Here is a 13,494-nt window from a genome sequence, read left to right as displayed (position 1 = left end):
TTTGTTTCAGCCTCTGTTGTGAAATTGGGGCCCAGTGCCTGAGCAGCCTCGGCCCCAAAGCTTCTCTATGGTGTTTTGGACCCAGGTTTTTCACTTGCAGGCTTCCAGACCCAGAAGTTGAGTGGGAGCACTGTTTCTCTCAAGGCCAAGTTCTGGGTCCCTGGCTTGTATATATCTCCTCTTCCTGCTTGTACACGTTCTCCCAACTTTGTCCAAGTGGTCTAGGCTAATAAATCAGTGTAGTACCACTACACAATTTCTTAAAATACAGACTAAATTCAGCATATGGGTATTTCAAGTATGTATATGGATATTAACTAACCTCATACCAATTAAGATTGTCGGTATCAGTGCCATGATACATTTAGCACCACAAGCCATGAACCTCTGCATTCATCTGTCTTATGTGAACTAACCTGTCTTAACTGAGAAAGGAGAAAGTCTACCAACAGAGTGATCGCTGTTACCATCTGAGTGATTCCGATCAAAACCCACTTCCAACAGAGCTGCCCACCAGAGGTAGGAGTGGACTGGGAAGCAGAGAACTCCCTACTGCTGGCTTTACTCAAGCAGGGCTTTGTGTCAAGAGTGTCTAGGAAAGCACTCCTGCTCCGAAGGATGAGGCTCAGAACAGATCATTTCAAGTTAGTCTGGTTCAGCCCCTTGTTCCTTGGCTCTTGGGTTATAACCCCATGCACCATTTTTTTTTTAAACAGGAAATAAAGGAAAAAAAGAAATTCTGCAAGATGTATATGGAGGACCTTGTGAAGGAAGCCACGGACATCAACATGAAGAACGAGGCTCTGCAGAAGCTCTGGCCGCAGATGTTCATCGAGCTTGTTAGGGACGCAGTCATAGAAATCCGCAATAAAAACTCCTATATGAAGCTTTGCCTACAGCAGATAACTGACCAAAAATAGAAATGGCTTGTAGTTCCAGTTGATTTTAGCAGCTCTGTGTTTTTGAAGGTTGAAAATAAGTAGGTTAAACATGTTAAAACGACACTGTGCTGCAAACTGCAAAGACTAGCATCAAAGCATTATTGCCTACTGTTCTCGTAGCTGAAGGTTAGGAAGGAAGGAAGGAGAGAGAGAGAGCGAAAGAGGATTAGCTTCATGTGTAAGCTGACCAAGCCACCTTTGGGAACTAGGCAGTCTCTAGAGATAGCTGGGCCTTGAGTTGGCACTGCGTCTGCGGTTCTTGCTTCGACCGGTGCCCCTGCTCTAGCCCAGAGCACGCAGCGTGCTCGCTCCTGCTTCGGCATCGGTTGCTTCTACCTACCCGCAGCTGATAGTTTCCAGTTATTTGCCTTTTTATTTTATGTCATGATTTCAAAGCCAAAAATATGTTCTTTTTTATGAGTGAAGAATAAACTTACTAATAAATTAGTAAAAAAAAAAAAATCGTCTGTTTGCGTCCTTCCTCCAGTCAGAATTGTCATATTTATTTTATGTTCCTTTTGAGCTGAGTAGGAGCCCTTCTCTTCACTTATGTAGGAGGAGGCGCCATTCTTCCAGGGATGCGTCCTCAGGGCACCACCGGGACTCGTGGGCTCACTGTGGGCAGAAAATATGAAAATGAGTACAACGGGGGCAGGAAGAAAATGCTCTGTCTGAAGGAATCCCAAGCCAATGTAAAATGCAGTGACAAATCAGTAAGTCTGCTTCTCTGAAAGGTGTTTCTTTCTGTTGCTAGCCACTCTGGGGGCTCTTTTTGTCTGGTAGGCCTGTGTACCTGTACCTCAGAAGTATTAGAAACTCATGGGTGAAAGGTTCTAATTTTTCTGATTCCATTTGAAGTTCCAACAGGTAACTAAGACCTAAGCAGGGGTTTGCCCGAGTTCATGCTGGTGAGGAGGCTGTTGTGAGCCCATTACCATAGCTGGAGATCATTACCATAGCTGGAGCTGCTCAACTTCAGCAAAACAACCTTACAGGTCAATAAATTGGAATTCTCCAGTTTGCTCAGATTTCGCCTGGCAGGACCACCAGGATGTGGGAAAACAGCGGAAGTTACAGGATGCCAGAGATACAGATGTATTCCAGAGTACATACAGAAATGCTTGGAAGGAAGCTAGGTAAGTTGTTTGTGCAGTTCTGAGAAACACCCACCTCCTCAAGAGCTCGCCCAAGAGGCAGTGGTCAAGGTTAGATGGTTAGCATGATGTTTCAGAACGTGACCTTGTGAGTCATGCTGTCCTGGGTTTGTATCTTGGTGCTCAAGCTACCAGTTCGCTTGCCTATGATCTATCTGAACCACGCCTGCCTCATAATACTACCCAGCTTATAACAGTGTCGTGAGGAGCAAATGAGATGAAGCATTCAAGGCATGTATCATAATACCTGGCACACAGTGAACACCAGTAAATGAAGCTATTCTTCTAGAAACAGACTGAACCACAGAATGGGTGCTCCTGGACGGGAACAACTATTAGGGTTTCTTGATGCTCCTGCAGTCTCTCAAAATTAAAATCTGAACCATCTCTCATCTGGCTGGTAAAGGGTGATTTCTCTCCGGGGAGGGGGGGGGTGTCTATCTTGTTTGATATGGAAATGAGATCCCACCTAGCGGGTGATGTTGAGAAGAGAAACAAAGATGTCTTGTTCACGGGCTTTTAGTAGGTAGGGAAGGCCAGAGCTTGTGACACCTTGGGCATGTGGGGAGCTTGCTCAACTTGAGGTTTTGCAGGTGAATGGCCTGGCTGTTTAATAAGTCATCTGTCTGACTTCCTGAATGCTGCCTCTTCTCCCCTGGCCCTCCCATCCCTGATGCTAAAGGCATCTGACCCTCATATTCACATGCATTCTTGGCCCTCCCCGGTTATTCTGGGAATTTAAGAACCTTGGGTCAGCACTCAGTGGCTTGGCAGCAAGCCTGCAGCACAGGGGCTCTACCCAGACCTTCTGCTTCAGGCCTAGTCATAGGGTTTCTGTCTTGTTCCTGAAACCAAATCTTTTTATGGCCCAGCTTTAGTCGCTTGGTCTCTCATCCCGTTGTACCTGAGCTCTCTCTTGTCTGCCCCCACTATCCACACTGATTGATTTCTATTTCTTGAATCCTTATTTTGCCTGGCCCCAAACTCCCAATGGCTGTGTCCTCCCCTGTAATTCTTATCCCCTCCAGCTCAACACCACCCCCCCCCCCCCCCCCCCCCCCCCGCCAATCCATTTTGCTTACTGGAGTTCCTAGGTGTAGATAATCCCCAGATGAAAGGACAAGAGGACCCGAGTCTACTGGGTCTGGAATCCAGAGAGGGTCTTATGTTGTTAGTGGTGATCCCTGGAACGAGTCGTCCTCTCTACGTGGGGCTTTCCAGGGTCTGTGGGGAAGGAGGAAATGCACACCCCACAGTCTGAGGCTATCTAGGCTAGTGTGTGCCGAAGGGTTCCTTTTTTCCAAAAGCATTCTCAAGTGGAAACAACTTTGTGGTTGCCTCAGAAGCAAAAGATGGCTAGTATCCCCCGATTTGGAGAGATACTGTCCCCCATGTTCTGGCTCAGCACTTAAATGGTTAAATGTGCTGCTAGATGTGGGGATGGTTGGTAGGGGTACCGTTGGATCTGAGGCTAGTTAACCGTGCTACCGTCTGAGGATGGTGCTGGTATCAGCCTCCCCCTTCCTGAGCTTCCCTCCACTGAAGGCCTGGCAAGTGAGACCACAAAGCCTTACCCTGATCCTCATCTATTCCTGGCCAGGGCAGGGAATCCACCCACCGGATTCAGGTACTCCACTGACTGACAATAATCATAACAACAACTCAGATCGATTAAGATCTTGTGTTATTCTAAGCTCTTTACATGCATTCTCTCATTTAATCTCCCAACAGTCATATACATGTGATAATTATCCCATGAACATCTGAAAACTGAGGCACAGAGAGGTTGAAAACCTCACCTAAGGGTATTTCAGCCAACCAATAATAGATAGGACCCGCTTTCATAACCACTGGTCGTTGTAAGGATCTGGCATCTGAACCAAATAAATGAAAGAATGAAAAGAAAGGAAGGAAAGGAAGAAAAGAAGGGAGGGAAGGAGGATGGGAGCCAGGGAGGACAAAAGAACAAAAATGAAAGGAGAACCTGACTAGTCAGCGAGGCAAAATGCAAAACAATACAGAAAGACTGCTTAGGAAAATATTAAGTTTAAATCTCGAAGAACAAAGGTTAGTTTTTGTAACCTGCTTTTCTGGGTCAGCTATAGATGCTGGGTGCTATTGCCAAGAAGTTCAGAGCCAAGTTTGAAATTTGATCACAGCAACCGTGGTTAACCAGTATGGGTGAAATATTTGTTATCTTTGATCCTGATTTTCTAGTTATGTTTATGTTTTCCTGGCTCAATGTCTGTGTCTTTTGTTGCAAGCTACCTTAAATCCTTTGTGGAAAGAGAGTAAGGGTATATAAATGAGCTAAAGTATACTCAAAGCTCAAAAGAATACATGACTCCTAAATTTCTTGGAATGGGATAGTTTGCACTTTCTCTTCAGGAGACAATGAAACTATGTATCTATCCCTTACCCAGTCTCTGGAAGCTTGAGTTGGAAAGTTGACTTCTTCCCTTTCTTTATCTTGAAATATTTCAACATATAGACATGCATGTAGAGTAGTAGTATCTCAAATAAATACCCTGTATCCACCACCAATTGTAACATGTTAATATTTTTCCACACTTGCTTTAGATTTTAAAAATAAAGCTTCACAGGGCTCCTGGGTGGCTCAGTTGGTTAAGCGTCTGACTTTGGCTCAGGTCATGATCTCATGGCTTATGAGTACCAGCCCCACGTCGGGCTCTGTGCTGACAGCTCAGAGCCTGGAGCCTCTTCAGATTCTGTGTCTTTCTCTCTCTGTCTCTGCCCCTCCCCCACTCACACTCTGTCTCTGTCTCTCAAAAATAAATAAACATAAAAAAATTTTTTTAATAAAAATAAAAATAAAGCTTCACAAGTAAAGATAGAGCCTCTGTGTACTTCATTCCTTCCCCAGAGGTAACCACTATTCTGAATTGTATGCTCATTATTCATTCATGTTTCATAGCATTTGTATTTGCATTTATGCATAGGGAGTTTATTGAATTTTTTTATTTTCAAATTTTATACAAATGATATCACGCAGTGTATATTTTTCTGTGTCTTCTTCCCCCCCCCCCCCCATTCAGTTTTCTGTTTCTGAGTAAAGGTACTCAGAAACATAAATGATGGGAGTAATCCTACTTTATTTTATCCTTTTTTTTTTTTTACTGCTGTTTGCTACTCAGTTGTATGTCCCATATGGGGTTTATATATCCATTTTCCTATTGGTGAGTATTGACTGATTTCTAGTTTGCAACTATTACATACAATGCCGTTTTGAATATACTTGAATATATATGCTTTGAATATACTTTGAATATATGTGTGAGTTTAGGAAGTACACAGTTACTAGTGGAATTTCTGGGTCATATGCACACAGTCAACTATATTAAATATTGCCAAATTGCTCTCTGAAGTGATTTGTATCAGCTGGTATTCCCATAGCAGAGAATACAACTTCCAGTGCTTGCACATACAACAATGACAGTTAGATTTTCATATTTGCAGTCTGATTATATTATGCAAAGGGTGTGTCTGCCCAGAAGAGACTGTTCTAGGGCTTTTTTAAAAGATGAATTTTCTATACAGTGGAATGCACTTAAGTGTATAATTTGATTAATTTTGAAAGTATGTTCAACATCTCGATTAAGATATAAAACATTTTAATTGTTTCAGGAAAATTCTTTGAATCAGTCCTTGCCTCTCCCCATGAACAACTATTTTTCTAATTTCTTTCACCATTGATTCATTTTGTTTGTTCTAGAACTTCTATACATGTAACAATAGAGTATGTACACTTTTTTGTGCCAGGCTGTTTTTACCCAACATAGTGTTTTTGAGAATCGCCCATATAGTTTCACATGTTCGTAATTGATGAGTTTTTATAGCATAGTATGAAGATACTATGATGTGTTTATGCATTCTATTGGGTTGTCTCTAACTTAGGGCTGTTACGAATAAAGACATTGTTACACGAGACTTTTTGTTCAGTGGACCTAAACAGTTTTAAAGTTAACTTTATAAGGAACTGCTACACATTTTTACAAAGTAGTTGTATTTTATACTCCCTCCAGCAATGCATAGAGAGTTCCAACTGGTCCACATATTTGCTAACATTTGTTATTGTGAAGCTTTTTTGTTTTTTTTTTAATTTTTAGATGTCTAGCGTGGCTTTTTAGCCACCTTTATTTATCTATTTAATTTTATTTTTCCTGATGTCTACTGATGTTGATCACATCTGTATGGGCTTTTTGGTCATTTATACATATTCTTTGTGGAGTAAATGTTCAGGTCCGGTACCCATCTTTAAAATTTGAATTGTCTTTTTATTATTGAATTCTATGAATTATTTATATGTTCTAGACATACTACGTTTTTTTATGAACTATGATAAAGTTCAATTCATCAACTCTTTTATGGCAAGTGCTTTTTAATGTTCTTTCTAAAATGGTTTGCTTGCCCCGGGTTTGCAAAGATATTCTCCTATGCTTTTTTTTCTAGAAGCTTTATAGTTTTAGTTATTCAGAAATGTGATCTTTCTTGAATTAATTTTTGGGAATGCTGTGAAGCAGTGGTCAAACTTCATTTTCTTTGGTGCAAAGAGCGCCTTTCTTCCATTGAATTGCCTTGACAATTATTTTTGAAAATCAACTGACCTAAATATATATGAGTCTCTTCCTAAACTTACTATTCGTTTCTATTTTCTATTTTTACATAAATACCACACTGTCATGATTACTGTGGCTCTGTAGTGAGTCTTGAAATCAGGTGATATAACTCCTTAAACTTTGTCCTTTTACAGATTGTTTTAGGAGCACCTGGGTGGCTCAGTCATTTAAGCATCCAACTTTGGCTCAGGTCATGATCTCACAGTTCATGGCTTCCAGCCCCATGTTGGGCTCTGTGCTGACAGCTCAGAGTCTGGAGCCTGCTTCTGATTCTGTGTCTCCTTTTCTCTCTGCCCCATCCCTGCTCGCTCTCTCTCTCTCGCTCTCTCAAAAATAAACATTAAAAAAAATCTTAAAAAAAAAAACAAATTGTTTTAGCTAGTCTTGGTCTTTGCATTTCCATATAAATTTTAGAATTAGCTTGTCAATTTCTCTAAAGAAAGAGACTCTTGGGATTACTATTGGGATTGTATTGAATCAATAAATGAACTGTGGGAGATGGACATCTTCATAATATTGAATCTTATTCGTATACAAGATATTTCTTTATCATTTTTTTCAGCAAAATTGTTTAGGTTTCAGTTTAAATTTTATTCTGAAATAAATTTATTCATAAGAATTTCATTTTAAAAATATTTTAAAGGTATTTTAAATTTTCATTTCTAATTATTTTGCTAACATATAGTAATACAATTTATTTTCATTTACAGTCGATCCTCATTCTGTATTTGCAAATTTACCTCCTTGCTAAAGTTTATTTGTAACCCCCAAATCAATACTCACAGTATTTTCATGTTCATTCACAGACATGAGCAGAGTGATGAAAAATTTGAGCCATCCAACATGAGCACATCTTTCCAGCTAATGTCAAGGAAGGTAACATTCTCTTTTTGGTTGTCATAATGTAAACAAGTGTCCTTTTCATGGCATAGTTAGTGTCACCTTTGTTGCATTATTATTTTTTTTGTTGGTAACTTTGTTATTTAAAATGGCCCCATGGATCATGCTGAACTGCTTTCTCATGTTTCTAAGCACAAAAAGGTTGTGATGTACCTTACAGGGAAAATACATGTGTCAGATAAGCTTTGTTCAGGCATAAGTTATAATGCTGTTGGCCGTGAGTTCAATGTTAATAAATCAACAATATACATTTTAAAAGATGTCTTCAAGCCAGCAAAAAAACCCTAAATAAAATAAGGTTACATATTGATTGATTGACAAAAATTTGCTAAGAGGCTCACAGGAATCTAACCCTCTATTTTCCTTAGGAGAAAATAACTAATTTGCTATTCCCAGCAACTTTGTAGAATATAACTACAGTGAACAATGAGAATATATTATATTGACCTCATATGTATGCTTTATTAATTCTGACAGTTTCTTTTGTGGATTCCTTAGGATTTTCCACATGAAAAAGCACTTAGTCTACAAATATGGTGTTACAACTGCCTTTCCAGTCTTTATACCCTTTTTTCTTTTTCTTGCTTTATTGCACAGGCTAGTACTGTCAGTTCAATGTTTAACAGAAATGGTAAGAGTGTTTATCATTGTTACTAATCTTACAGTAAAAGTGTTCAATATTTCACCATTATAAGGTTCGCTTTGGGTTTATATAGATTGCATTTGTTATACTGAGGAAATTCCCTTTTATTACTAGTTTTCTGAGAGTTTTTATCATGAATAAATATCGACTTCTGTATAATACTGTTCTGCATCAATTGGTTCTTTTCCTTATCATATGGCTCTTTTCCTTCATTCTATTCGTGTTATTGATTACATTGATCAATTTCCTAATGTGAAACCTACCTTGCATTACTGGAATAGTAGAATTATATCCTTTAACATACTAATAGATTTTATTTGCTAGCATTTGTTTAAAGGTATTTGTGTCTAGGTTTATTAAGGATATTGGTCTGTACTATTTTTTCTGTTGTATCTTTTTTCAGGTTTTGGTATCAGGGCTAAGTTGGCCTAATAAAACAAGTGGGAAAGTATTCCCCTCTACTCTGTTTTCTGTGGGGGGGAGGGGGGGCACAGAGAAGAACCATATTCTTTGAAATATATTCTAAAATTCCTTGTGATTTATTCTTTGACCCCAGAGGTTATTTAGAAGTGTGTTGTTTGGTTTCCAAGTATGTGGCCCCATTATGTGAGTAATAAACCTTTTCATGTTTTGTTAGTATGTGTGATATCATCAGTATCAACATCTGAACCAAAGTTTGGCTGATAGTTCCATCTTATTTCTGAAAGGTGACTAACTATGCCATCTATATATATCAGCTTAGGTCAAAATTGTTAAGCATATTGTTCAAATCATCTATCTTCTTTCCCCCCCCCCCCCCCCCCCGAGCTTGGTCTATCAATTATTGAAAGGCTCAAAGTCTCCCACTAAGATTGTAGATTTGTCCATTTATCTTTGTGTTCTATTATTTTTGCTATATATACTTAAGGGCATGTTATTAGATGCATACAAATTAAAAACTGACACATCTTACTTGAGGTGATGTTTTTGACATTATGAGGTAACTCTCATCTTTAGAAATATTTTTTGCCTTAAAGTCCATTTTGTTCAATGTTAATGTAACTACACTAGCTTTCTTTTTATTAAAATTTGGATGAGATTTTAAAAGCTTTGTTTGTTTGTCTTGGGGGGCGGGGAGGAGCAGAAAGAAAGAGAGACAGAATCCCAAGCAGGCTTCCTGCTGTCACCACAGAGCCCAATGCGGGGCTCAATCGCATGACCACGAGATCATGACCCAAGCTGAAATCAAGAGTCAGACGCTTAATTGACTGGGCCACCAGGGGGCCCTGAATGAGATCTTTTATGCTTTAAATTTCAACCTTCCTATATCCATAAGTGTTAGGCGGTGTGTTTCTTTTAAATAGCCGATAATTTATATTTCTTTCCAATCCAACAATCTAGCCTTTTAAAAGGTAAGTTTTGTTCATCTACATTTGCTGTAATTATAAAAGTAGCTGAGTTTAAATTAACCACCTCAATTTGTGCTTTTACTTGTTTCACCTATTCCATATTTTGTAATTTTTTTTTCCTTTTTCCTTGCTTCCTTTTGAATTACTGGGTATTTTTTAGCCATACATTTTCCTTGTATGGATTTAGAAGTTATACATTCTGTTTCTATTTTTTTTAGTGATTTCCGAAGAACTTTCAACGTATATAATATAAATATATTTGTATTTCTATAATAGACAACGAACCGAGAGCTAGGAGTAAAAGTATCACCAATTCACTAATTTTATATAGACTAATGTACACACCTCATATTCACACTTTTATTTTTTATCTATTCACGCCGAATTATTTTACATGATTCTATTTGCCCAGCATATTCATTTTCTTAGCCTGTATTTACACTGAAATCAGCTCCCTATTTAAGTTTATGTTATTTGCATTAATGTAACATGTTCATCATTGTTCTTGACCTTCAATAAGCCATTTTTGCGATTTGAGACTGAACACACCGTAATAGAAATGATGAGTATGCAAATTAAGGAAACTCATTCATTCAACAAGTATTTACTTAGTACTTAGTACTTATGAGTAAATGCCAGGCACTGTGCTGGGGCCAGGGAAGTAAAAGTAAGCAATATTAGATGCGGCCTCATCAAATTTGTGGTCGAGTGGACAAAACAATGTGAATGATGAGAAGCTACATTAGCCCAAAAGAATTATACTCTCATTCTCACCAGAAAACAACTGATTGGAACGTGGATAATCTTTAAGAACATAAAAATGGCAACATGTCTATACTTCTGTGAAAATAATTAATTTTATGTTCCAAATTTGTGGAATATAATATAAAAACAATGTTGTGTTTTTTTTAATTTTTTTTTCCTTTCAACGTTTATTTTTGGGACAGAGAGAGACAGAGCATGAACGGGGGAGGGTCAGAGAGAGAGGGAGACACAGAATTGGAAACAGGCTCCAGGCTCTGAGCCATCAGCCCAGAGCCTGACGCGGGGCTCGAACTCACGGACCGCGAGATCGTGACCTGGCTGAAGTCGGACGCTTAACCGACTGCGCCACCCAGGCGCCCCTAAAAACAATGTTTATAGTAGTTTGACCTCTCTGAAACTACCAAACTATCCATAGGCCTCTCCTTCATACTGCTGGGGTCCACCAGCGGTCTAGAGACAATGGTTGGATATATAAACATATAGTTGTTGTTCTTGTTAATATTCCCCTCTAGCAGTGTAGCAGAATTTTGGCTGGTAGGATTGATTTCACTTCCTTGCCCTGGGGATGGGCCTTGACTGACAAACTGGTTAACATGCTTGCATGCTTCTTGCTACGATCGTTGAGGGCTGAATAAGACCTAAGCCAATCAATGTAAGGAATTTCTCTAGCACCAGTAACAGGCTTAAGTAGGACCAATCAGAAAGAAGTGCAGTTTTTGTTTTGTTTTGTTTGTTTTGTTTTGAATGGTTGGGCATAAGAGAGCTTTCTCTCTTAAAAAAATTTTTTTTTAATGTTTATTTATTTTTGAGAGAGACAGAGCTTGAGCCGGGGAGGGGCAGAGAGAGAGGGAGACTCAGATTCTGAAGAGGCTCCAGGCTCTGAGCTGTCAGCACAGAGCCCGACGCGGGGCTCCAACTCACGAACCGCGAGATCATGACCCAAGCCGAAGTTGAACGCTTAACCAACTGAGCCACCATGGTGCCCCAAGAGCTCTCTCTCTTGCTCTGAATACAAGATATGAAATGTGAAGTCTGGCGCTTCTGCAGCAATTTAATACCATGAAATAATCCAGCCACACCCAGAAGAGGAAAGCTGAGAAACTAAAGAGAAGTAGAAAAGGAGTCCTGTTCAAACCATCCTTGAAGGCTTCTCTATTAATGAAGGTTTTCTCTGTTGAATGGCATCTGGGGCCTGAGCGAGGAGGATGCAAAGGCTGGAATCTGGAATAATCTGAAGGCTTATTCATTCGTGTGTTTGGTGGTTGATGCCAGCTACTGACCAGGACATCTTCTGGGTGTTACCCAGACACCCACGTATGTCCTCTGCAAGTGGCTGGCTGGGCTTCCTCATAGCATGGGGGCTGGGTTCCAAGGGCAAGCATCTCAAGCTCTCTCATCTTTTCTGACCTTGCCTTAGCAGCAGCATGGCATTACTTTCAGATCTGAGATCATATAGATTCAGCTCTGGACCAGTGGAATATCAAAGCCACATTGTCAGAGAAGCACGTAGAATGGGAAATAATGTTGCAGCCATTTTGAAAACTATCATTTGCCACACATATCATGCTATTTCTTGTCTCTAAGGCCTTGGGTGTTTTACAACATTTCTCTCTACCTTTTTCACTTGGCTAAACCATACTCAACCTCTGAGTGAGGTGTCCCTACAAACACGCGCACAGCACCCTGTATTTCTGCAAGAGTTTACTTCTCACTAACCTGCCTATGTCGTCCATCAGTCTGTGAGTTTCCTGACCGTGTCTTCCTTCGTGTCATCCTTGCTGTATCTCCGGTGTATTTAACAAAATAGTTAGATGAGTAATACAGCTTTATCCTGGGCTTTGTGTAGTGAACCAGTTTCATTTAAACTGGATCCTCACTTTAGTGACAGCCCTCCACCTCTGACTTTTAATATCCTTACATCCTGCAGTTTTGAGCACTTGGCTCTGACACCTCTACGCACCTTCCAGATGTAAAGTTTAGACTTTTATAAGCCGAATGGCAAAGAACATTCTGAGCTACCTCATGGTGGCTGTGCTCGGCAGCCAACTGTTCAGTCTTATAAGCATCACCATGTGTGCACAGCAGAGCGAATGAAAACAGAAAAAAATATGTTAATTCTAATACTAGTGATAAGAAATGAAACCCCACAGCTACTACAACAGAGTCAAAGATGGAAACCATTAAGCATGACGCAAGCGCCATAAAGAACAAGAAAAGGACAACATGTAAAGAACATATACAAAATGCTGGGAAAGTATATCATCAAAGATGGAATCTGAAAGGCAGGGTGTTACTATAGATTTTATAATTTTTTTAAGCATTCTGGGAATGAAGCCCCTCACACTATATAAATTCCCCTGTTGAATGTTTGCTTTTCTAGCAGACTTATAGGGACATATTCTGTACTAAACGAGTGGAATACCTATCTTAAGTAAGATGTGAAGCTCGTAATTAGATTATAGCAACTCTGCAGGTTAAGTTTAACAGGTTATCCAGGCTGAGATCTGATGTTGAATATGGCGACAGCAGGATATGTGGCCTGGGGGAAGACTTGAAGAGTTGATGTATCTGTGCCTAACAAGCAGGCAAGATACCTTCTAAAACATAAGCAAAGACCTACTGACATTACTCTGGGAAAAAATTTCTCAGAGAATGGCATGGAGATGCCCATATCAGAATCCCATGTGGGAATCTTACAATTTGGATGCCTGCCCCCATCCCCTTTATTTGGACCACATCACTGTAGATGGATCCCAGCGCTATTAATAGGCTCCCAGATGACTCTTCCTCATACCAGAATTTTGGACTAATGCTTTGGTAGATGCTGACATTGGAGCCACGAGTCCCTTGGCCTATGCCTGCAGTCCGGAAAGGAATCCACTTTAGCCCCTCACCCTGAGAAAGTCACGCTGATCAGACCCCAGCTGATATGAGCCCATATTAACAAGGAGAAATGGCTTACAACAAGAAAATAAGAAGAATCCAAGGAAAATTTTTGTAATAGACTTTGCAAATGCTAACTTTATGCCTTTTCAAATGTCCGAGGTCTCTGCCTTTCTCCCTAAG

General features: G+C 39.8%; 1 protein-coding gene across 5 annotated transcripts in view; it reads left to right on the top strand.

Annotated features, from left to right (window-relative positions):
- Window positions 1-1,403, top strand: part of LRRC49 (leucine rich repeat containing 49) — a 149,193-nt gene extending 147,790 nt beyond the window's left edge. For all 5 annotated transcript variants that reach the window (XM_043554018.1, XM_043554017.1, XM_043554019.1 and 2 more), the window contains one exon: window positions 717-1,403. In XM_043554018.1, the coding sequence (XP_043409953.1) occupies window positions 717-920 (204 nt within the window). In that variant the 3' untranslated portion in view covers window positions 921-1,403. The remainder of the gene's footprint in view (window positions 1-716) is intronic.
- Window positions 1,404-13,494: the final 12,091 nt, after the last annotated feature.

This window comes from Prionailurus bengalensis, chromosome B3 (genome assembly GCF_016509475.1).
Source record: "Prionailurus bengalensis isolate Pbe53 chromosome B3, Fcat_Pben_1.1_paternal_pri, whole genome shotgun sequence".
Lineage (NCBI taxonomy): Eukaryota > Metazoa > Chordata > Mammalia > Carnivora > Felidae > Prionailurus > Prionailurus bengalensis.
This window is presented reverse-complemented; position numbering and strand designations above follow the sequence as displayed.